This window comes from Oncorhynchus keta, chromosome 36, assembly GCF_023373465.1.
Source record: "Oncorhynchus keta strain PuntledgeMale-10-30-2019 chromosome 36, Oket_V2, whole genome shotgun sequence".
NCBI classification, from domain to species: domain Eukaryota; kingdom Metazoa; phylum Chordata; class Actinopteri; order Salmoniformes; family Salmonidae; genus Oncorhynchus; species Oncorhynchus keta.
Window position 1 is genome coordinate 13,074,703 of NC_068456.1, and position 26,019 is coordinate 13,100,721.

At 42.7% G+C, this 26,019-nt stretch overlaps 1 protein-coding gene across 1 annotated transcript in view; it reads left to right on the forward strand.

Annotated features, from left to right (window-relative positions):
* The window catches only part of ttc27 (tetratricopeptide repeat domain 27), a 143,344-nt gene that overhangs the window by 77,024 nt on the left and 40,301 nt on the right, over nucleotides 1-26,019 (forward strand). The window contains exon 10 of the mRNA XM_035754246.2: nucleotides 22,883-22,996. Within this exon, the coding sequence (XP_035610139.1) occupies nucleotides 22,883-22,996 (114 nt within the window). The remainder of the gene's footprint in view (nucleotides 1-22,882; nucleotides 22,997-26,019) is intronic.

Consider the following 26,019-nt stretch of genomic DNA (forward strand, 5'->3'; position numbering starts at 1 on the left):
GAACAGGGATGGGTGCGGTTTCTCACAGCTGTGGTTTTCCATTGCTGTAACTCTGGATGTTTTGCAGTTTTGGCATATGTTTCAAAGTCAAGTCAAACTCCTTTTTTCAACACCCATAAGCTTGTTCTGAGATGTTCCTCCACTTCAGAGACGTCATGTTCTGTAATCAGATAGCCTAGTTGGCCGGCCGAGCTAGTAGCCTTTGGAAGAGCTCTGTGAGGGTAGGGTCTATTCAGGGCAAAGACTGCTCTGGGAGGAAGAAACGTGACGGACAGGAAATTAAAAGCAAAATAAATAAAATAAAACAATTCTATTGAGGCTGACCCAGACGCTGGCATCGCCATGGGCCAAAATCTATTTTTTGCCGTTAAAGCTCAGTCTCTGGGGGAAAAAAATAACTTTCTGAGATCTGTGAATTTAAAGATTTGCTTCCTGTGAATGTGCGATGGCACAGCTCAGCATCTGTATACTGGGCGACTCTTCTAGCCAGGCAGGGTAGAAAGGCAAGTCAAGTTCAGGGATTGTGTGTCCCAAAGCTCTGGTGCTACCCATCACTAGCATTTTTACATTGGCCGGGCAAATATTAGAGCCTTCTCACTTTTCTGTACATTTTCTTCCCATGTATAAACCAGGTTAAAAGTAGTCGATCTCCGACTTCCGCTCTATACCAGTGGATTTAAACCTGTGGTCCGCGGGGGTACTGTATGTGATCCACACATTTTTTAAAACTTTTCTTTCCCCCCTCCAGACACAAGTTGAGTATACTGTGTATAAATTATACCTTAAGAACACTGTTCTTAATATTGAGTTGCGCCTACAATTTGGGTGTGGATTATTTTGCTCACGGTCACGTTGTACAGCGCCATATATTCCCAACAGAAACCCTGAGGGTTTTGTTTTGAAGTTTTCTTGGAATAGGAACACTATAATATTAATCAAATGAATTAAGCTACATTTCTTACAATCAAACCCATATACTATGTTACAATTTTTATTTTATTTTAAATTCTCTCATACAACCAATATTAAAAACAGTCAAATGCTTCTCAAAGATGCCCTTTGGTGGTCAAACTTGAACTAACTAGCATTACTGGCAACAATGGCTGACACCTAAATAACGTGCCAAAGAATTTTGCGGCAGCCCGCAAGCTGTGTTGCAGTACGACAAAACTTTTACAGAAAGAACCACTGAATTATTATTCTCAATGGATGGAAAAACAGACGTTTGCTTGCAGTTTGAGGTGAAGAAGCTACACAGCTCATTAGTGGTGGTGGTGAGTTACGACAATCAGAAATACTATCAGATCCCCAAATGGGCACATTTTATAAGCCTACGTTTGCGCGCAGGCCAGGTAGCCTAGTTCTACTTCTATGTGTAATCACGTGCGCGTCCTTACTCAACATGGACTGGAGCGCTACAAACAAAAGACCATTCATAAATTGACAACTTGTAAATGGAATGAAATACACAAACTTGTTTCTCACAAGTGTAGCCTAGATTGTCAGAGTGGACATGTTGTTTGCAGAATGCACAATGAGAACTGTAAAAGACTGTAATAATAATATATTGGACGCCTTAACAGAAATTACGGTAACCAGACTAACATTGTAGATTCTGAATTATTGGAATTAACGGTAGATGTACTGCTGGTGTGCCATCCCCGCTGCCTCCGCAATGGACCAGTCCACTCAAACAGGCATGAATCAAGACTTGCCATAACTTTTTTGTTTTTTGTTAACTGCTCGACTAAATTCTGTCGACTAACAGCCTATCGAACAAACAATTGACCAGACTAAATTGGGTCAGCACTATTACATTCACTGATAAAATGTAGTCTTAATTTGACCACTAAGATATTTTGTTAAATTCAGCACCTCCACGAATGGTGGTCATAACTTCTGCTGGTTATTTGGTAGTTCCCGGAACGGAAATGGGTTGGGAACCGCTCACTGCTCTTGACTTTTTCAAGGGCATTTGACATTTCTATCCAAATGTTCAACTTGGCCATCACAAAGTCTATGCTTGATCACAAATTACCAGCAAGAGCAAAGTGTTATGTCAAGTCCTGGGGATGAAGTTTCAAAGCATTGGATGACAACTACTATATACCATTAATGAATCCAGGAAAGTAGGTTTGGTGGTGATCAACAAGTGCCCAACATAGACCATCCACTAAACGGCCATTCTGGACAAAAATCAATGGCTTTTTGTCACTCGACAGATGACAGAGATGACTGCCACTTTACTGTCTAATGTTTAAATTCATGGAATGTACTATTTTATGGGGAGGAGGGAGTCCAAAAATAACCTACCCATTGGTGCATGGCGGGAGGTGAGATTCATAATTCACCAGGGACACCGCTTTTTTCTCTTCTGTCAGATTACCTTTTGGGGGAGCGCTGGAGGAAACCGTAAACGATAGCGCAGCTGATCTAGCACTTCTGCTGAAATTAAACCCCAGAGACATTTTCACAGTGCTGGTCGTTAAGTGCTCAAAAGACTGTTTTTAAAATGGTCCATTTGTAGGGGTCAGAGTTAAAATGTCTGCCAGTAAATGGAATCGCTCATAGTTCCTCATGTTATATGATGAGGAAGTATTCGTAAACTATGTGTATAGCTGGTTGAGTCGGGGTACGTTATGCCTGAAGAGGCTGTAGTTTTCCATTGCAGGTGTCGACAAAGCTCTGTCGGGTTTGCAGAATTTCTGTCTATCATGAATTCTGCTCTGCGTACTCATCCATATGATTACAATGCCTAACATACATTTGAATTTAAAGGTAAGTGCTTAGGATCTGCCTGTGTGTTGATATTGAATCCCAGCAATTTTAAACCTAACAAGCTACAAGTGAGCAATAAACTGCATCATCCTATTAAGAAAATAAGAGTAGCATTGTCCGTTGCCTTGAGTTATTGGCAGTGGTGGAGAAAGTACCCAATTGTCATACTTGAGTAAAAGTAAAGGTACCATAATAGAAAATGACGGAAGTGAGTCACCCAGTAAAATATTACTTGATTAAAACTCCAAAAGTATTTGGTTTTAAATATACGTTAGTATCAAAAGTTAAATTATTAAGCAAACCAGACAGACAGCCAGGGACACACTCCAACATAATTTACAAACAAAGCATTTGTGTTTAGTGAGTCCGCCAGATCAGAGGCAGTAAAGATGACCCGGCATGTTTTCTTGATAAGTGTGTGAATTGGACAATTTTCCTGTCCTGCGAAGCATTCAATATGTAACGAGTACTTTTGGCTGTCAGGGAAAAAGTATTGAATAAAAAGTACATTTTCTTTTGGAATGTAGTGAAGTAAAAGTAGTCAAATATAAATAGTAAAGTACCGGTACCTCCAAGTTAAATAGTTATTTCAAGTATTTTTACTTAAGTACTTTACACCACTGGTTATTGGTTGAAACATTGAGAAATGTTTTGCAAAATGAATTTCGGCGTGTAAAATTTTCATTATGAGGTCTGTAGTTATGCCCTTGGAGGTCCCTAGACCATTATTTGATACCTCCCATTGCAATATTACCCAAAAGGTAATATTCAACAGGCCTCAGCCTGAGCACCACTCCCACCCCTATGGTGTCTGCTCAGCTCCAAATTTGATCAGACACTCCACATCCCCTCCTATCTGAGAATAGAAAACTGTGAGGGTGTCCTGGCCTGCTGCACTGTGTTGGTGATGTGTTCGATGTTCTAGTCCATAGCCCGGCTGGGTTCAACTGATCCCAACGTTGGCTCAGTGCGCCTGGACAGCCTTAATGTTTTTCCTCTCGTGTCAGCACTTCTGGTCTCTATCTGGCGACAAGGGCTTGAACTTCCACCCATGAGTGTGTTGTCAAGCTGAGCTGTTTGTCAGTGATTCACTTCTTATAATTGTTGAGGTTTGTGACGGGCTCTGTGGACCCATGTTTTATTTTCCAAAACGGTTTGAACAATGATGGCTGGCCACGTCATGAGGTCTTGAATTGGGTTTTTTCCCTGTTCCGGATCTCCTTACGCCCCCTCCCCCCCACTGGGCTGATCTCGCTAACAAAGGCAGGCCAAGTGCAGTGTTGCCAACGGGCTCAGTTTTGTGATGCTTACATGAAATGTCAAACAGATGGATGTAAAAATAGACTGTTTTATAGAATACAATGAACATATGGGCCAATTTGAGTATACTCTAAGGTCTACATAAACATAGTGTGTGTATATAGGCCATATTACAACCTCCATAGGTGTTGATCAGTGACTGGTGGTTCTGGAGACCAGTCAACATAGGACTCTGAAATCAATTTCAGCCCAGCCTCAGAGGTCCTGTTGGAACAAAGTGATCTCCTTTTCAAATGATATGGTTGGAGCAACATGGGTTTGTAGCTAAATCCATCATGCACTGATCATCCCTGATCTAGCCTCCGAGAAATAGACATGTTCTCCTAAATAAACTGTTGTCAGTCTTAACATTGTCCTTTCGGTGGAAGCCATTTTTTTCTGCTGAAGGAAATATTTGATCTGTCTCTCACGCCACCCTCCCACCCGTGGCCAGATGCGAGTCGATTGGGGAGGGTAGAGCAAGGTATGAGAGTGAGAGGTGGAAGCACTAATTGATAGGTGAGAAAGGGAGTCAGGCGGTCGCATCCGTCCTCTCAGGCTGAAGACATCTGAGTTTGTCACATAGCCCTACAGTGACTTCTTTTGAAACGTTGAAAGCGTGAAGGCCCTGTGTCTATGGAGAAGTAATTACTTGTGCTAAAAGCCTAAAGCTGCATTTGTAAACCGCCTCAATAGGCCACAGCCATTGATTTTTGTTTTTGGTAAATGAAATGTCGAGGCCATGGTGATAATTAACTTTTAATTGCTATTGGATTGTAAACATTTTTTCAGAAGTTGAATGACAGCCAAAGGCAGCATCTCAGCATGCCATGGCATTTCAAATGGTCAACTGTTTTTGGAACAGTCTTCAAGTTGTAAATGGAGGGAACGCACTCAGTAAGTGCTAAATGATTGCTCACACCTTTGTCACGCATAATGCCTATGGTACTTGAAAGAGCATGCTTGTTCTTGGTTGAGTGGGTAGGGGTGCACGTGGTAGGGGTTTATTATAATATGGAAGTGTTGAGGGACCAGAGATGATTTGAGGGAAAACGCCTTAATTACTATTTATTTTCCTCCCATTGGAGCATCCCTTCCTGACTGTGTGACTGACTTGATGGGCCACCCCACTGTCCAGACGATGGGAGCGGATCTTTGTTATACACTTGAGCATTTCCAAACCAAATGATTGTTCCATTATGAGGGAACAATACAAGCTTGTTAGAAACTACACATGCTGTTGGGAAATGATGCTCTAGAAAGAAACCAAAGCTTTTCCTCCAGACATCAGAGGCAAATGAAGAGCAAAACCAAAACAGTTGGTGCACCTCAAATGCCCTGCTCTTGTTTTCTGTAGACTGTTATGATAACCTCTTTAAATGCTTTTGACTTTTGTTTACATGGAGTTAACTCTTGACAACTGCCATACTTTGATTTTATATACGCTCCTTTTGAATGTTTGGGTGGGAGAATGTGGCGGTCTAAAATAAATGTCCCTTTTATTCTGGCTATGCAGTGAAATGAACAAAGAGCTGTCGATTTGATTTATTTATATTTTTGGGGGGGGGGGGGCATTGTTACATGATTCATTGGTAAAATGGTATTTTATTTGTGTTAAGTTCTCTCACCGCCAGCCTGGTGTTGATGTCCATCCAGCCTTTAGTTCATCTGAAACATTGGGCTGGCACCAGTAATCTCATTGTTGCTGGAATCCTCAGAACGTCTGCTGGCTGTGTGAGCAGGCATCTTCCCAGCCTACATGTGGATCCAGGAATCTGCAGGCTGGTTAGATGGTTGTCACATGTCTGGCCCTCACCATCGGCACACTACTTATGTCAGCTTCCTGATGGTTGTCTGTTAACACCAAGCTATGGTTCCTATGTCTGTGTTTGTGACCGGTAAACTAATCTTTAACAGTAAATGCAACATGCAACAATTTCAAAGATTTGACTGTATTACAGTTCATATTAGGAAATCATTCAATTGAAATAAATTCATTAGGTCCTAATCTATGGATTTCACATGACTGGGAATACAGATATGCATCTGTAAAAAAAGGTAGGGGTGTGGATCAGAAAACCAGTCAGTATCTGGTTTCACCACCATTTGCCTCATGCAGCGCGACATCTCCTTCACATAGTTGATCAGGCTATTAATTATGGCCTGTGGAATGTTGTCCCACTCCTCTTCAATGGCTTTGAGAAGTTGCTGGATATTAGCGGGAACTGAAATACGCTGTTGTATACTTAGATCCAGAGAATTGCAAACATGCTCAATGTGTGACATGTCTGGTGAGTATGCAGGCCACGGAAGAACTGGAACATTTTCAGCTTCCGGGAATTGTGTACAGATCCTTGCGACATGGGACCGAAACGTGCTGAAACATGAGGGATCGGTGGGTGAATGGCACGACAATGGGCCTCAGGATCTCGTCACGGTATCTCTGTTCATTCAAATTGCCATTTAATAAAATGCAATTGTGTTCGTTGTCCGTAGCTTATGCCTGCCCATACCATAAATGACTTAAATGTAATGTAAATAACCCCACTGCAACCATGGTGGACTGTGTTCATAACGTTGACATCAGCAAACCACTCGCCCATACGACGCTATACTATCTGCCTGGTACAGTTGAAACCGGGATTCATCCGTAAAGAGCACACTTCTCCAGCGTGCCAGTGGCCATCGAAGGTGAACATTTGCCCACTGAAGTCTGTTCCGATGCTAAACTGCAGTCAGGTCAAGACCCTACTTAAGACGACGAGCACGCAGATGTGCTTCCTTGGGACTGTTTCTGACAGTTTGTGCAGAAATGTGTCATTTGTGCATGTGGTCTGCGGTTGTAAGGACGGTTGGACATACTGCCAAATTCTCAAATGATTTGAGGCGGCTTATGGTAGAGAAGTGAACATTGAAATGATCTGGCTCTGGTGGACATTACTGTCGTCAGCATGCCAATTGCATGCTCCCTCGACACTTGAAATATCTGTGGCGTTGTGACACAACTGCGCATTTTAGTGGTCTTTTATTGTCCCTCAGCACAAGGTGCATCTGTGTAATGATTGATCATGGTGTTAAATCAGCATCTTAATATGCCACACCTGTCAGGTGGATGGATTATTTTGGTAAAGGAGAAATGCTCACTAACAGGGATGTCAACAAATTTGTTCCCAAATTGAGAGAAATAAGCTTTTTGTGTGTATGGAAAATTTCTGGGATGTTTCAGCTCATGAAACATGGGACCAACTCTTTACATGTTGCATTTATATTTTTCTTCTGTATACATTGTGATATTGCAGACAACTCAGTTAATACACCTCTGTATATTGAAGTAAAGTTTACCTGAGGCTGAATGTGACTAGTCTGGACACGCCAGCCAGACGCTCACCTCTGTCATGGACCACTGATGTCTTTGCTCTGGCTCACGTTCCAGGAATGAGCTGAAGAATGGTCTGCAATTTCAAGGGCCGGCTTAGGCTTCACTCTGGGGAAAAATCTCGGAAATCTATTTGGAAAGCCCAAGTTGGTCATAGAGAAACCAAGAACGGCCACAGAGGTTAATTTATTGCCTTGGAGTTGGTGGCTGTTCCACCGTAAATCTCCCCCGTCCGCTCCAGGCTGATGTCTTAACCAGAGCTGGCTTTTCATGTATATTCTGAAATGTATTTTATAGTTTTAAGTGGTTTTCAAAGTTTATTAGCAGATTAAGTTGTTGGTCTATGAAGCAAGTATATTTGCACATTACGTTTCTCAAACTTTGTACTATTTTCATCAAGAATTTGCATTGGGCCACTCAGTCTCGATATGCACTAAATACAGTTAAGATGTAACTCAGTCGTCAACTGTTTTTCCTCTGACACTTTTGTCAAATCTGAACTCTTTGATATGGCCACAAGATGCATCCGGGAGGTTACATTTCCTCTTCTCGTATGTCACCTTGATTCTGATCACCATGCCCAGCACCTCAAATTATTCCTCCTCCCTCACAGAACAAAGCATGTCCCCCTCGGTTTGAGCCAAAGCGTTGTGAGGGTTGTGAGAGGCAATTGGAGTGCGACGGCTGCCTTGTCTCTCCGAATGAGAAACTCCAATTGTGTGGCGGTAGGCTGCTGCCCAACCCCAAACTTCCAGACTGAGACAGATACGTCCTCCAGTCAGCACGGCACTGAGGCCACCTCTCTGATTTGTCCTCCATTAAACCTGCCCTACAAGTGCACCACTCAACACACACTTTTCTGTAAAGTCATTGAACATAAATCAAAAATGAAAAGCTTTTATTGCTGCTGTCACTTCTGGTTTTCTGGCACCTTCATGGGACCACCAAATGTTTAGACAAATCAGAGACTTGCAGTTTCAGCCTGACATTGTTGCAAGCCAGTGTCTTGTGATTGTGGAGATTCCTAGATTGCAGGCCTTCAAGCTGATTTTTGAGTCAAATGTTTGTTAGGTCGAGCTTCACAAAATAGGATCGAAGGGATTTAAGTTTTTTTTGTAGTTGGGTTCAAGACGGTCCGGATTAGATTGTCATGCCAGGGTATAATCATAGACTTTCATAGAGATGAACTGTTATTACACATCTCTTTATATTTTTCCTCATAGAACCACCTCTTTCCAGAACCTTTTTACAGTTTGCAGAATAGTAAGATTTACCTGCCCCCTCTAATGATCTGCTGTTATTTACTTATTTAGGGTAGGGCTGAATATTTTCTTGGTATTTTACAAATGTTCCACCCCCGAGATATAAATCCCTTTTCTCCCAGGTTACCCGAAAGTGTCATTCTAAAAAATGTCTTGATTTGATCGGCATGAAAATTCACGTCTGATGCTACCTGAGCCTGATGAGCCGTACATTACGCATATTTTATGAGCCCGAGCCTAGAGAAGCCGAAAAAATAGTGCCGTCATCCAATACATAGCTTATATATTTTACTTTTTTATTTAGGCTATCGCACATTGCGCACGACAGGAAACATACAAGCCCTTAGATTGAGCTTTTTTGTCTTGGGTATCAAGCTCCAGTAGGCTACTCTCTTTGAGTGTGGATTGTGTTACGGTACTGTATTATACACCTTCAAACCATGAAGCTGGGAGAGAACATGCGATGCTGGTGCAGTACATGTGGGCCTACAAAGTTACAATTATAGGCTAGCGAATTAAATTTTAATTTCAGAAATGTAGCCCATTTAAACATTTTACAATTAGTAGTCGGACTCGTAGGCCTATATAGGCTACCTTTCATAATGTTTCTCCTAAAGTTGCACGGCATGTGTGTTAGCCTACCTTTTTCGCTCTCTATTTTGTCTTCATTTCTTTATCGCTTTCAACAGTTAAATAATTTTATTTTCATCATTGTAATGACATGCTTGAATAATATAGGACTAAAATAAGATACAAGCAGCTTTTTCCCCCCACTGCTCTTCAAGAAGATTGAATGGTTGTGTCTGAGTTAATAACTGCTATAGCCTACCGCGTTCTATTGGCTGCTGTATTTAACTTTCAGCAAACAAGAGCTTGCATCTCTTTTCGAATAGTCTTAGTATAAGAAATGCACAAACATAAAAATAAATAAAAAATACATCAAGCTTTTCTAGTGTAGCTGTAACTAGGATTCCAAGTGCAAGTGTTTCTTTTTAATTTTTTGTTTTTATTATTATGGAAAGGCCAGCAGAGCGCAGGTCTGTGTTGAGCAAGAGGTTAGAAGCTTATGCATAACCCATCAGTCCTTACCTAAATACAGGGCTTTGTATGCACTGATTTAAAGAAATGATATTCCAGGGATAGCTGTTTTTTAAAACTCTGCAGCTGCAAATATATACAGTCCCAGTCAAAAGTGTGGACACCTACTCCATTGAAGGGTTTTTCTTTTCTTTTTTACTATTTTCTACATTGTAGAATAATAGTGAAGACATCAAAACTATGAAATAACACACATGGAATCATGTAGAAATCAAAAAGTGTTAACCAAATCAAAATATTTTAGGTTCCTCAAAGTAGCCACCCTTTGCCTTGATGACAGCTTTGCAAAGTCTTGGCATTCTCTCAACCAGCTTCATGAGGTAATCACCTGGAATGAATTTCAATTAAAAGTTCATTTGTGGAATTTCTTTCCTTAATGCATTTGAGCCAATCAGTTGTGTTGTGACAAGGTAGGGGTGGTATACAGAAGATAGCCCTATTTGTTAGAAGACCAAGTACATATTATGTCAAGAACAGCTCAAATAAGCAAAGGAAAACGACAGTCCATCATTACCTTAATACGTGAAGTTCAATCAATCTTGAACATTTCAAGAACTTTGAATGTTTCTTCAAGTGCAATCACAAAAACCATCAAGCGCTATGATGAAACTGGATCTCACGAGGACCACCACAGGAAAGGAAGACGCAAAGTTACCTCTGCTATAGAGAATAAATTCATTAGTTGATTGCAGCCCAAATAAATGCTTCACAGAATTCAAGTAACAGACATATCTCAACATCAACTGTTCAGAGGAGACTGAGTGAGTCAGGCCTTCATGGTCGAATTGCTACAAAGAAACCACAACTAAAGGACACCAATAAGTATATACTTGCTTGGGCCAAGTAACACCAGCAATGGACATTAGACTGGTTGAAATCTGCCCTTTTGGTCTGATGAGTCCAAATTTGTGATATTTGGTTCCAACCACGGTCTTTGTGAGATGCAGAACAGGTGAAAGGATGATCTCCGCAGGTGTGGTTCTCACCGTGAAGCATGGAGGTGGTGTGGTGGTGCTCTGCTGGTGACACTGTTGGTTATTTATTTAGATTTCAAGGCACACTTAACCAGCATGGATGGCTACCACAGCAATACGCCATCCCATCTGGTTTGTGCTTAGTGAGACTTATCATTTGTTTTTCAACAGGACAATGACCCAAAACACACCTCCAGGCTGTGTAAGGGCTATTTCACCATGAAGGAGAGTGATGGAGTGCTGCATCAGATGACCTGGCTTCATTACATTTACATTTACATTTAAGTCATTTAGCAGACGCTCTTATCCAGAGCGACTTACAAATTGGTGCATTCACCTTATGACATCCAGTGGAACAGCCACTTTACAATAGTGCATCTAAATCTTTTAGGGGGGGGGGGTGAGAAGGATTACTTTATCCTATCCTAGGTATTCCTTAAAGAGGTGGGGTTTCAGGTGTCTCCGGAAGGTGGTGATTGACTCCGCTGTCCTGGCGTCGTGAGGGAGTTTGTTCCACCATTGGGGAGCCAGAGCAGCGAACAGTTTTGACTGGGCTGAGCGGGAACTGTACTTCCTCAGTGGTAGGGAGGCGAGCAGGCCAGAGGTGGATGAACGCAGTGCCCTTTGGGTGTAGGGCCTCATCAGAGCCTGGAGGTACTGAGGTGCCGTTCCCCTCACAGCTCCGTAGGCAAGCACCATGGTCTTGTAGCGGATGCGAGCTTCAACTGGAAGCCAGTGGAGAGAGCGGAGGAGCGGGGTGACGTGAGAGAACTTGGGAAGGTTGAACACCAGGCGGGCTGCAGCGTTCTGGATGAGTTGTAGGGGTTTAATGGCACAGGCAGGGAGCCCAGCCAACAGCGAGTTGCAGTAATCCAGACGGGAGATGACAAGTGCCTGGATTAGGACCTGCACCGCTTCCTGTGTGAGGCAGGGTCGTACTCTGCGGATGTTGTAGAGCATGAACCTACAGGAACGGGCCACCGCCTTGATGTTAGTTGAGAACGACAGGGTGTTGTCCAGGATCACGCCAAGGTTCTTAGCTCTCTGGGAGGAGGACAATGGCGTTGTCAACCGTGATGGCGAGATCATGGAACGGGCAGTCCTTCCCCGGGAGGAAGAGCAGCTCCGTCTTGCCGAGGTTCAGCTTGAGGTGGTGATCCGTCATCCACACTGATATGTCTGCCAGACATGCAGAGATGCGATTCGCCACCTGGTCATCAGAAGGGGGAAAGGAGAAGATTAATTGTGTGTCGTCTGCATAGCAATGATAGGAGAGACCATGTGAGGTTATGACAGAGCCAAGTGACTTGGTGTATAGCGAGAATAGGAGAGGGCCTAGAACAGAGCCCTGGGGGACACCAGTGGTGAGAGCGCGTGGTGAGGAGACAGATTCTCGCCACGCCACCTGGTAGGAGCGACCTGTCAGGTAGGACGTAATCCAAGCGTGGGCCGCGCCGGAGATGCCCAACTCGGAGAGGGTGGAGAGGAGGATCTGATGGTTCACAGTATCGAAGGCAGCCGATAGGTCTAGAAGGATGAGAGCAGAGGAGAGAGAGTTAGCTTTAGCAGTGCGGAGCGCCTCCGTGATACAGAGAAGAGCAGTCTCAGTTGAATGACTAGTCTTGAAACCTGACTGATTTGGATCAAGAAGGTCATTCTGAGAGAGATAGCGGGAGAGCTGGCCAAGGACGGCACGTTCAAGAGTTTTGGAGAGAAAAGAAAGAAGGGATACTGGTCTGTAGTTGTTGACATCGGAGGGATCGAGTGTAGGTTTTAACCAAATTGAGATGATTTGGGATGAGTTGGACCGCACGGTGAAGGAAAAGCATCTAACTAGTGCTCTTCATATGTGGGAACTCCTTCAAGACTGTTGGAAAAGCATTCTTCATGAAGCTGGTTGACAGTATTATATAGTAAATCAATGTATTTAACACTTTTGGTTACTACATGATTCCATGTGTGTTATTTCATAGTGTTGATGTCTTCTATTATTCTACAATGTTGAAAATAATACAAATAAACAACTTGAATGAGCAGGTGTCATCTTTTGATTGATACTGTGTATATATATTTTCCCTACAGTTAAAGTAAGGTGACCCCTGTAAGCCAGATGGCGATGTTTTAAATTAGATGCACAGTCACTCCTTATATTAGCCTACTGTTGCATAGTCTATGCTGCAGCAAAAGTATGCGTACCTGTCACAAGGAAAAAAGTTACCATGAAAAGGTGGTACATGCATTGTGGACTGCTCTCCATAGATGCACTGTCTGTCCCCACCCCAAGCGTTGATTGATCATGCAGAGAGAAGGCCGTGGAGAAACCAGATTTAAACATCTCATAATTCAACAGTTCCATTTCACATCATGCTGTTCATAGAAGTGTATTGTAATTTACCGGTTTCTCGCTGTTATTTTTCCCACGATAAGGGAGTGGGCGGTAAAATCTCGCTGTTCATCCCTACTTCCTTAAAAAAAAATACAGAGCAACAGCAGTCCAATGTTCTCATGAAGTCACTGATGTATTGTCGGATTTGATTAATTCGGGGTAGCTCTGACATATGCCCGCTGCTCTGTGTTCGCACAACTGTTCTACTGTATATCTGACCATTTAAGAGCGTGCTCATCATTTTACATGGCTGACTTGTGGTGAGCATGCTGGCCCTAAATTATCCAAAAGTGCCATGCAATGTAAAGTCCTTTGAGGTCCAGTGAAAGACATCTATACATGCCATCCAGTATTATTTTCATTCTAGATTAGAAAGCATCTTGGTTACAGTATGTTTGAGACTGCTGAACAGCGTCAGGGATAGGATTGAGAAATTTCCCATGCTCATGTCTGGCTGTTCCCTAGACTTCTGAGTGTCAAAGGAGTTGGCATTAACGCTAGACTATTATTTCATAAGTCTTCAGGGCCAACACAAGTAGATGATTTTAGGGGAACATTCGGAATTCTCAGTCAATAGCCAAGAACTGAACTTTGCCTTTGATGTTTGTCTATACTCACAGCGGGTCAAGTTCACCAAGTTGGACGGGCTTTGAAGGTAAACTTGAATGTGCTGTCGTTGGAGACTTGGGGTTATCTATATTTTTTGGAGATGTAGCTATCTGGATTACTATTTTGTGTAAAATCTTACTTAGTCCTTAACAACAAATGAGTTGTGAGTAAGCTAACTCTGAATGCTAGTCCATTTCCACAGTGTACACGTCAATATAATTGCATAATCATTTTGTTTGAGCGTGTCACCTGTTTGATCTATTCTAAATATTTTCGAAACATTGAATACAAATGACAGAAGACGGGAAGTAAATCAGATAAAGTTATGCGGCTAGTCTAAAGCCAGTCTTTGCCAGTCGAAAGCAGTACTTAAATGTTTGAGATCTGTCTTGCAGCGTGTGGAGGGGCGTTGACGCCAGGTGCACCGGTCACCATGGTCTGCTCATTAAGGGACACTCATTACTAATTTGGGGCAAAGAGTTTCTGCTCTAGTCCAGATCTTTTACTTTATTCTGTATGTACATGTCTGCATCGTACAGGTTGAGTGAATGTAGTCTTTATATTTCAGATGTCTAGTCTATCATTTTCATTACTTTACTTTGAGCCTTGTCCAGCATCTTGTGGAATGAGTTTTACATTTTGTAAATACCTGCACCTACTCCAAGAGCCTTAAAACATAAACCATGCACTGGATCTTCTGTTTCCTGCATCGTTCACTGACGCCAGACAGCTCGATCCATCCTTGGCAAGTAGGAGGGTACCATCCACCCTTACAAGTTGTTTTTATAGTGTCATTGCTCTCTGTTTGCTTTCTGAGGCCATTGACATGACCCTATTAAAATGGACCAAGATCTTTTCAACCATTTCTCAAAACGACTGCCTTCTTCCCCTAGACTGCATTACTGTCACACACCTATAAACCAGGGTCTGTTTGCGTCACCTACCTTACTGCTGCTGAGGGGCAAATCAGTACCATGCATCCAGCTGCTGCGTTAGCGCGCCTTTTGAAAAGGCTTTAATTAAGGTAATAACACAACGCAGGCTGCTGAGCAAGTCCCCTCGGTTTAGTGCTTTGGGTTCCTCTGCAGACTCCCCAGTGGGCCTGGGTCTCTGGCCAGCTGCTCCACCATGATTTTCAGCTTTTGGAGTTTGCAGACAGGTGATGTAGTGTGAGGCGGTTGTCCAAGCAAGCTCAGCCAATAATACGGATGGATCTTCATTTGAAACTGCACTGCCTTACCCTATAAATCTGTTTGCCATTACTCTTTAACTCAGGACCAATACACACACATCTTTTGGTCAATTGATTTGATGTACTATTCTGCATTTGTTGTTTGTGAAGATATTCTAGAATGTTAATATAGATTGGAAAAGAAAAAAAAAATCAGGCTATTCCTGGACAATACTGACATGCGATTCATAACCCATGTTGAGAAGATGCTCTAAAGCCCATTGCTTGTTTGTGATGGGTTTAACTAAACATTCTGCATCATCACTTGCTTTTAATTATCCAATGATTTATGGTTACTACCTTCTAGCGGAAGGACTGCATAACAATGACTATTCTCTGTTGTGCTAATGTCCCATTTGAATGCCATTGTGACTTGTTTACCATTTACAAACACATTTTGGATCGCGATTACTGTTGTTCACCTTGCACACAACGTAGTTCATGGTGCTTTATTCCTGCATATTTGTTTGTTGCTGCAACTTTATGATATAAATTAAATGCAGGCCCATTGCCCAACAAACATACGATTCAGAATAGTCTATTCTCTACAAATGACCCAGGTAAAACATTTTTATAGGCATAGCCTTACTAGCATTTCAGGCAGTTAATCATTTTTATAAACCGTACTTTGCAGTTTCACAGGTGTTTCAGATACTGTCACCAAGATGTCATCTAGGTTGAAAAAAGGAGTTTGATCACGTGTGGCAGTGTGATAAGATCATTGAGGCTTTGTTACACTAGTGAAGCAGTGTTGGTGAGGCATATTGGCTGACCTCGCTCTCCTCCCTCCATATTACTTTACTGATGAGCTTAGATGATAGAGATAAGATCGAGCAAATATGGGAATGTGGAAAAGGGCTTCTTAGCAGCCACATTCCACCAGGCGAGCACCATGATCCCAATCACACAGCCGTGTCAATGCAGGTCACCTCCATACTGGAGACCTCATGACCTTAGGTAGGGGCAGTGCAGTAAAAAATGTGATTTGCTTGGTTTTTTGTTTTTGTTTCCACACTACGGTCGAAATAACACTGAAATTGTGAAAATTCTGATAATGCTCTTTTAGTGTAAGACCTCTGCTATCTGCCAATCAGGGCTGTATGTAAATATATTTACATTTGTATCAACACGCCAACACGATCAGACTGAGCATTTTAATAACAAAAGCAGGCTCTGGGTAATAAATGATCAAAAACATGTATTTATTTTCATGAATTACATGGATGTTTTAGACACAGTGACGACATCAAAAATACTGCATGGGGGCTATAAAGCCTTATCTGAGATGAGACAACTTTTCAATGGCGATTAAGCTTACCTTGTATATCTGATCTTGGCTTGAACAAAAGGAAAGGCGAAAAAAACATTCTCTCCTGTCCATTGGCTTAGTTAGCTTGGTCCTTTCTCATTTTCTCAGCCTTTGTCAACCAACAGTCAATATTAGGGCTTCCTGTGTCACTGAAATGATATATTATTGAGTTGATTATTGTTGGCAATGTATTCAACTTACATACTTGGACTTTGTAATATTGCAGCTTGTACTGTACCAATGAATACAACCCTGCATGTCTGTGATCTTAATCTCTAAGGCAGCTTTGACACTGTTAAAAGCTTTAAAAAGGGCCAGTCTTATCCATTTCCTGTCATGATCCCATTCCATATTAGTGATTCTGCAATGGTAGTGCTTCCTTTTGAGTTTGACAGATATTTATTTTTGGCAACTGTTCTTTAGAGCCACACACACCCTCGGGTCAGTGTCAAAAGTGTTTTCCTGATGTCAGCAAACTAAGCCTGGGCGAAATGGCCTAAAACTCAAATCTCAAGTTTTTTTGTTGTACAATTTAAAGGTAAAATCCACTGCATTTAAAACAGTTACCAATAGTCTAATGAATTCAGAGTTTGTCAAATGTTACCTAGGCTGAATATATGCCTTCCACAACCATAATGAAAATAGTTGTACCTGCTCCTTTTGTTATCTATCTTTTTGCATTCACTGAAATGGCTTTCAGGTCTGTCTATAAAAATGCTATTTTTTTGTTACACATGTAACCAGAGCCCCGCATAATGCACATTCACTAATAATGCAGCAGGCATTATATTAATTTAACACAGGTCTTATAAACAATCTCTCAAGCAGAAGCCTACATGCTAGTGAGTAGCCAGCTAATATTTATATTTGAAGTTTATCTAGGGAAATTTTCACAAGCTCTGAATTCGGCTAACAAGGCAAAAAAGTAATATGATTATGAACACAACCTGTTCTCCGTTTCCAACTGTTTGAACAGCATGCTAGCCTGTCCACTTCGTTCAGATGTTTAAATCAAGTTGCATACCTTATTTCTCAGAATGAGAACGAGTTGCCAGTTCCTTATATAATAGTTTTATGCTTATTGCACATTTATAAAAAGACTAAACCGCTCGTATAACAATCTTTATTTGACCAAAATGCTGCTAGCGATATGTGGTACTGTAATGCGTGATATACTGAGCATTCATTTTCCAGAATGAATGTTTATGGGTACATCCATTTTAGTAGTGTCTGCTCTGCTCGAAATTTGAGTTGAAACATGAACACGTTATGGTTTGAAAAGTTAACTTCTCTATTACACTAAAATGTCTCCATCTGTTTCGGTGTCCGATTCTGTTGGACCAAACCTCAAATGCAAATAGCGAGTTGAAACCATTTGTCAGAGAGGAAGAAGTGATCTCTCATCTGCTGTGAGTGGTAGGGGGAGGGGCTCGGAACAAAGAGGCAAAGTGAGAGGTTTCACTTTCACCAAAATCTGTCCAAAATAAGCTCAATGTGTTTCTATGCGCTTATTTTAAACCTTGTCACCACCCTTCCCGCCTCTGGGATAACCACTCCCATGGTTACATGCCGACTAGACTGGGCGTCTGCCATTTCGCGGTCTAGTCATCATTTGGCGAACCACACCAGACGTGATCAGGACACACAGGTTGAAATATCAAAATGAACTCTGAATCAATTATATTAATTTGGGGACAGGTTGAAACATTCATGGCAATTTAGCTAGCTAATTTGTCCTGGGATATAAACATTGGGTTGTTATTTTACCTGAAATGCACAAGGTCCTCTACTCTGACAATTAATCCACACATAAGGGTAATCCGAGTTTGTTTCCAGTAATTTCTCCTCCTTCAGTCCTCTTCTTTGGACTTCATATGGCGGTTGGCAACCAACTTTAAGGTGCATTACCACCAACAACTGGACTGGAGTGTGGACCTCAGTTCATCTTTCAATCACCCACGTGGGTATATGCTCCTAAAAACCAATGAGTAGATGGGAGAGGCGGGACTTGCAGCGCATTAAAAAATGTAACGCAGACTTTCGTTGACGCACGCGAGCAGTTTGGATTAAATGATTGAATAACATGTATGTGTACGCTTGTGCACGTAACGCGAGCGCTGTGGTCCTTCATAAAAATACAGAACCTCGATTCTGCGGTACAAGCATTTGGAATATCACGCAAAAACATAAATTAGAATTAATCAAATAAATTAGATATATCGCCCAGCCCTACAGCAAACCTGTGGGAGTTATCATGCAGGGGCCAGGGCTGGAAATAGGATTGAAGTTTGTCAAACGACCCAGACAGTGGTTTTCTTATATGGACAGATGTGGCAGCCTGACTTGTTACATCACGTAACTCAGTAAAGGCAGTCTACAGTGAAATCATGGCTGGGATAGGGATAGGGTTAGCTGTGTTCTGCTAAATGCCAATCTCCAATCTGTCCTTTGCCGCCCACTGAGGGCTACTGGGAAGGGTTTCGGAAAGTGGTTGAACTGGAAGTGTTGCCATAGCGACATGGATACGATGTGAGAGGAGGGTGACTACATCTTACATTGTTGTTTCTCTGGCTCTGTAGGAGGAAGTCACTTTGATAATCGTCTCGCAACTTGGCATGGAAGTTGGGGGGTGTGGAGAGAAAGAGAGGAGAGGCTTCCCATGGGGGCTTCTGTTCTAACTATAGTCATTTAGGCATTCACTATACCCCTGTCTATACACCACGATACTGATGCCGCTATTATTGTATTTCTTACCTTCTGTTTTCTATACATCATACTGCTGTACTGTTCAACCCATGGGCTTTGGTGATATGTCTAGTGGAAGATGGGATGTCTTGCCTTGTTTTTCTATCCCAGGCTGATTTTGATCAGGTCTCAAGTTCTGACATGGCGCAAAGGCCAGACACTGTATAGCCAGGGGAAAACACATGTTGACTCTGCTCAGAGGAAGCTTGTGAGAGACGAAAATATCCATTTGCTTTGCAGCTAAATATGTCACACATTGTTCCTGTGTGGAATTTTACTGATCTGCTTCTTCCCTAATGGGTTATTATTATACTGAACAAAAATATAAACGCCACCTGCAACAATTTCAAAGATTTTTACTGAGTTACAGTTCATGTAAGGAAGTCAGTAAATATTTTTTTAAACTCATTAGGCCCTAATCTACGGATTTCACATGACTGGGAATACAGATATGCATCCGGTTGTCACCGATACCTTAAAAAAAAGACAGGGGCGTGGATCAGAAAACCAGTCAGTATCTGGTGTGACCACCATTTGCCTCATGCAGCGCGACATCTCCTTCGCATAGTTGATCAGGCTATTAATTATGGCCTGTGGAATGTTGTCCCACTCTTCAATGGCTGTGCGACGTTGCTGGATATTTGCGGGAACTGAAATACGCTGTTGTACACGTCAATCCAGAGCATTCCAAACATGCTCAATGGATGACATGTCTGGTGAGTATGCAAGCCATAGAAGAACTGGGACATTTTCACCTTCCAGGAATTGTGTACAGATCCTTGTGACATGGGGCCGTGCATGATCATGCTGAAACATAAGGTCATGGCGGTGGGTGAATGGCACGACAATGGGCATCAGGATCTCGTCACAGAATCTGTGTCCATTCAAATTGCCATTAATAAAATGCCTTTGTGTTCGTTGTCCATAGCTTATGCCTGCCCATACCATAACCCTACCATGGGACATTCTGTTCAAAATGTTGACATCAGCAAACCGCTCACCCACACAATGCCATACATGTGCTCTGTGAGGCCGGCTGGACGTACCGCCAAATTTTCTAAAACGATGTAGGAGGTGGCTTATGGTAGAGAAATGAACATTGAATTCTCCTGCAAGTGGTCTGGTGGACATTTGTGCAATCAGCATGCCAATTGCACGCTCCTTTAAAACTTGAGGCATCTGTGGCATTGTGTTGTGACAAAACTGCGCATTTTAGTGGCCTTTTATTGTCCCCAGCGCACGGTGCACCTGTGTAATGATCATGCCGTTTAATCAGCTTCTTGGTATGCCACACCTGTCAGATGGATGGATTATTTAGGAGAAATGCTCAACAGGGATTTAAACAAATTTGTGCACCAAATTTTTTGCAAAATAAGCTTTTTGAGCATATGAATCATTTCTGGGATCTTTTGTTTCACCGTTACGTATTGCGTTTATATTTTTGTTGTAGAGTTGAGCACTGAATTTTGAATGTTCTCAAATAGTTACCCTTTAAATTGCCAAGCAACGACATAGGAATGTATTGGAAAAGCAACATACCCTTACCAGCTTTCCCTTTTATCTTTTCAGCTCTAACTTGTGCTCCTCTTGGCATCCTTCTTAAACTCTGTCTTGAGTCTCACAAAGGTAGGACAGGGAGGACAGGACTCTAACAATATAGACTTGTCAAAACTCCCCATGAAGCATATCCCCCCTTTTTTTTTTTTGGATTTGTCAATTTGTTCCACATATGAGGATTTGTTACCAGCGATTAGTATTCGCTATTTCACATACACGACCTCCCTATAAACCATACTACATCCATTGCGCTCTGAGGAGATGGTGTTCTCACCTCCTGCCTCACTGGTCCCTAAGAAGAGGGCCCCTTCCCTGAGGGACATGTGCAAACACTACCCTCTGAGGTTCCAGTGGGCTTCAATGTACTGTATGGGATACACCCAGACTGTCTGCTAGCTCCCTTCCCATCCCTCCTCTACCGGGTAGAGGGAACATTGGCTGGGCAAACATCACCCGGGACCTGCTCTCTAAATTTAAACACCGCCTCCCGCTCGCCACTGGCGGTGACACATTCCTACTGCATGTGTGTCCTACACAGTGTCTCCTACACAGTGTATTGAAGTCCATTTGTTTTAAGGTTGAACATTATTTTTCTTTTTTTGTTGTCTTTGTGGCATTTTGGTCTATTTACAATGTACACTAGATGTTGGCTTTGTATTCAAAGTTATTACACACGGTCAATACGGATTCCCTGTAGATGTTACAGCCCAATCCAAATCTTTATTTAGTAGCATACCGGTATAATGTGAAAGGTCAAGTAATGTTGAAATGCCCGCTCACCCACTGCCTCCCTGGTCTGTCCTTTGGTAGACAGACAACCTCAGTCCTGTGAGGCAAGATGTACTGCCGCTGTAGCAGGAAGGGGTCGCCATTGACTCCACAGTGAGTAATGTGCTTCCTGCCCCAGACAGGAAGTGAGACTCACCTCGCACCAAACCTCCGTCCTTGCTCACACCAAACAGACCCCCTCCCGTGGACCAGAGGGGTATACTATGTTCCGGGTTTGAGTGAGGTAACTTTGGTCAACTCAGGATAACCGGTCATACGAAAGTGACTCACCTTTTAGCCTGGTCAATTTCTATGGTAATGAATAACTCGGTGCTAATTCCATTCATCCTGAATGAAGTGTCTAAGCCACGAGGTGAGGACCAATTAAATCAGATACCCACCCTCTTGCAAAGGTGGGTATCATCCTTTATTTGAGCAAGACAACTGATGAAATTTGACTGCATTTGCTTTCCAAACTGTACGTTTTTCACGCGATTGTATTTAGAAATTTGTGTAAGGCAAATGACAACCTCAACCAACCATAATTTATAATCCATAGATGGCCGTTCCCATTCAGGTTCAAGTCAAGACTGGCAGCCATTGTTAGTGTAACCATGAGTTTAACAGTCAAATTGCCAGGGTAAGAGGTTCCAAAACCCTTCGATGGGTTATATGTCTATTGCCACAACGCAACAAGCTGTTTAACAGATAGGAGCATAGGCGTGGGGAAAAAGGTGCTCGTGCATTGATAAGCGCACCAAAGACGGCATTGAAAAGTAATACAATTTCAAAAAGACGACACTTCTAAAATTCTATTTCACACCATATCCTGCAGAATTTGCAAGATAACCGTTCATTCATTTTGATTTCGGCACAAATAAAAATGTTGCACTGACTTTCCCAAGGATTGCTGTTTCAGCGTTGTGTCAATCGAGTTTGGCACAGTTACAAGCCTGCTGGAGTTAGCGGCAGGCAGGCAAGTAATGTCCACCGTCGTAGTAAGGATGAAGCCTGACCTGGAATGTGAAGCTAACTGTAGCTGGCTAGCTTTATAAAACCTTGTATCCAGCTTGCTTTGTAGTATACCATTTTGGTTGGAGTGAGAGGGCCTCATCAGGTTTACCTGCTCTAATGTACTGGGTTTCCTGTACCTACCTTTATTCCCATGGGAAGTCCTAGTGATGTCATAAGAGCGTCCTAATTTACTAGTTCTTATGCTTTGGTCAGAGATGACTGTTTTTGAGAAACAAACTATGTAAAAGGCTCATTTTAAAATTCCATGAAGAATGTTGAAGATGTCAAACATATAGCTATGTATTTCTGTACGATATTATGCCAACTTTCCCATGTATTCCTATTTGTGTGCCATCACTATCTGAGAGACCTGACTATCCCTTTAATCTGAGATTGATGTTCCTAAAAGTCCATAATGAAATGAAATTGTCTTGAATCTCCATGTCCTTACTGGTCTTTCTTCCCTCTCCCTGCAGTGCATATTGTCTCAGCCCAAGTTCTGGGCGGTGGAGGTGACAGCACTGTGTCTAAGGACCAAGCTGGAGAAGGGCAGCTCTCGGCGGGTAGAGAGGGCCATGATGCAGACACAGGTAAGAGAGATGAGGGGTCACACGGGGTAGGTTTCAACGAGATACTCTATGCCACACTCATGGTGAACGTCACTATTGGAAGCTCACATCTCAAGTCTCAGGTACTGTACAGTCGTGGACAAAGGTTTTGAGAATGACACAAATATTAATTTCCACAAAGTTTGCTGCTTCAATGTCTTCAGATATATTTTTCAGATGTTACTATGGAATAGTGAAGTATAATTACAAGCGTTTCATAAGTGTCAAAGGCTTTTATTGACAATTACATGACGTTGATGCAGAGTCAATATTTGCAGCGTTGACCCTTCTTTTTCAAGACCTCTGCAATCCGCCCTGGTATGCTGTCAATTAACTTCTGGGCCAAATCCTGACTGATGGCAGCCCATTCTTGCATAATCCATGCTTGGAGTTTGTCAGAATTTGTGGGTTTTTGTTTGTCCACCCACCTCTTGAGGATTGACCACAAGTTGTCAATGGGATTAAGGTCTGGGGAGTTTCCTGGCCATGGACCCAAAATATCAATGTTTTGTTCCCTGAGCCACTTAGTTATCACTTTTGCCTTATGGCAAGGTGCTCCGTCATGCTGGAAAAGGCATTGTTCATCACCAAACAGTTCCTGAATGGTTGAGAGAAGTTGCTCTCGGAGGATGTGTTGGTACCATTCTTTATTCATGGCTGTGTTCTTAGGCAAAATTGTGAGTGAGCCCACTCCCTTGGCTGAGATACATGAATGGTCTCAGTATGCTTTACTGTTGGCATGACACAGGACTGACGGTTTCGCTCATCTTGTCTTCTTCAGACAAGCTTTTTTCCGGATGCCCCAAACAATCGGAAAGGGGATTCATCAGAGAAAAATGACTTTACCCCAGTCCTCAGCAGTCCAATCCCTGTACCTTTTGCAGAATATCAGTCTGTCCCTGATGTTTTTCCTGGAGAGAAGTGGCTTCTTTGCTGCCCTTCTTGACACCAGGCCATCTTCCAAAAGTCTACACCTCACTGTGCGTGCAGATGCACTCACACCTGCCTGCTGCCATTCCAGAGCAAGCTCTCTACTGGTGGTGCCCCAATCCCACAGCTGAATCACCTTTAGGAGACGGTCCTGGCGCTTGCTGGACTTTCTTGGGCGCCCTGAAGCCTTCTTCACAACAATTGAACCGCTCTCCTTGAAGTTCTTGATGATCTGATAAATGGTTGATTTAGGTGCAATCTTACTGGCAGCGATATCCTTGCCTGTGAAGCCCTTTTTGTTGCATAGCAATGATGACTGTACATGTTTCCTTGCAGTTAACTATGATTGACAGAGGAAGAACAATGATTCCAAGCACCACGCTCCTTTTGAAGCTTCCAGTCTGTTATTCAAACTTGATCAGCACGACAGAGTGATCTCCAGCCTTGTCCTCGTCAAGCCTTGTCCCCGTGTTAACGAGAGAATCGCTGACATGTCAGCTGGTCCTTTTGTGGCAGGGCTGAAATGCAGTGGAAATGTTTTTGGGGGATTCAGTTCATTTGCATGGCGAAGAGGGACTTTGCAATTAATTGCAATTCATCTGAGCACTCTTCATAACATTCTGGTGTATATGCAAATTGCCATCATACAAACTGAGGCAGCAGACTTTGTGAAAATTAATGTTTTTGTCATTCTCAACTTTTGGCCTTGACTGTACATAAATACACAGAATACGGCTATATTATTGGTTAGGCCAGTAATGCTGGTCTTCTTGAAGTGAAATAACTTGCACTTGGTGTTATACCATTTCAAGGGCTTACTGGCAAAATTTGATGTATTCCAAACCTGGATTTACCTAATCTGCTACACGTCTTGCTAAATGTCACATCATTAGCACAACAGTCTGCAAGCAGAAATAAGCTGCATGCCCTCTGAAATCCACCCCGCCAAACTCTTTAGCTCACTGTAGAAATACTGATTTATCTGTGAAAGCAGAGGGGACATGTGGATAACCAAGCGGAGGACAGACACACGCCCCCTGTGCAGGGGTGTCTCTGTGAAAACAGCCCCCCTCTAGAGAGGGACTGGCAACCTGGGTATCTACAGCCTCTGCTCCCTGTGATAACATGGTGAACTGAGCGAGAGCTTACTTCTGTTGTGATGGGCTGTGTCGGAGGATGGGATGAGGTTTAGACATACTACGTTGCCATTCACAAGAACACAAGTCCTTTATGTTTCCACACAGCTTTTCACAGCTGAAGTGCAGACAATCTCTCATACACATACATCTGTGCATGGGCAAGTATAAGTATGATTTAGGAATCATTTATACTCAGGGTTGCTTCAAACTGCGCTGGGATGATATTATGGTGTGTTTGTGTATACTCGTTAGTCTCTCCAGCCTCAGTGAGCTGTCAGTCGTAGACAGACGAGGTCAAAGTCATAAAGCAGGAGGTTGGGGCCTGGGACATGACGGTCTGACGTCGGGTATAGAACAGGACACACTCTTAAAGAAGCCAGACACTGTACAGCTGCTCCATGGTTTTGTGACAGAGCAAAGAGAAAAAGTCTGTTTTCAATCTCTTTAGCTTGCCCTCCTCAAATGTTTGCACACGGAGCTCTGCAGTCTTATCCCAAACCTGATTTGACAGATAGAGCCTGGAGGGGGGCAGAAATGGCTGAGGGGGTCCTTCAGGGGGAGCCGTGTGACAGGCATGGTTGGTTCAAGTCATCTAGAGGGGTGAGGGAGGCTCACCCGTCTGTCCATCATAGTGCGAGGAAGACATCAAGCACCAACTGATCCCACTGTCTGACACTAACCCCATCGCCACCCTGTCCCATTCCCCTGTGAGACAGACATGCTCAATCACCGTTTCCCCCAGAATGCCAAAACCCCAAAGAAAACGGCATCAGAGCGAGGATTGACAGGCAGCTCACACTCACCGATGACTGAGAGTTGAAGGAATTGAGAAAAGAAAAAGCTTGCCCTCTGTTTTGTTTCAAATTCTTTCTCCTTCACGTCAATGTGTTTTGACTTCTAATCTCCTTGGCTGCTGAAGGAAACAAATGGGGGGAA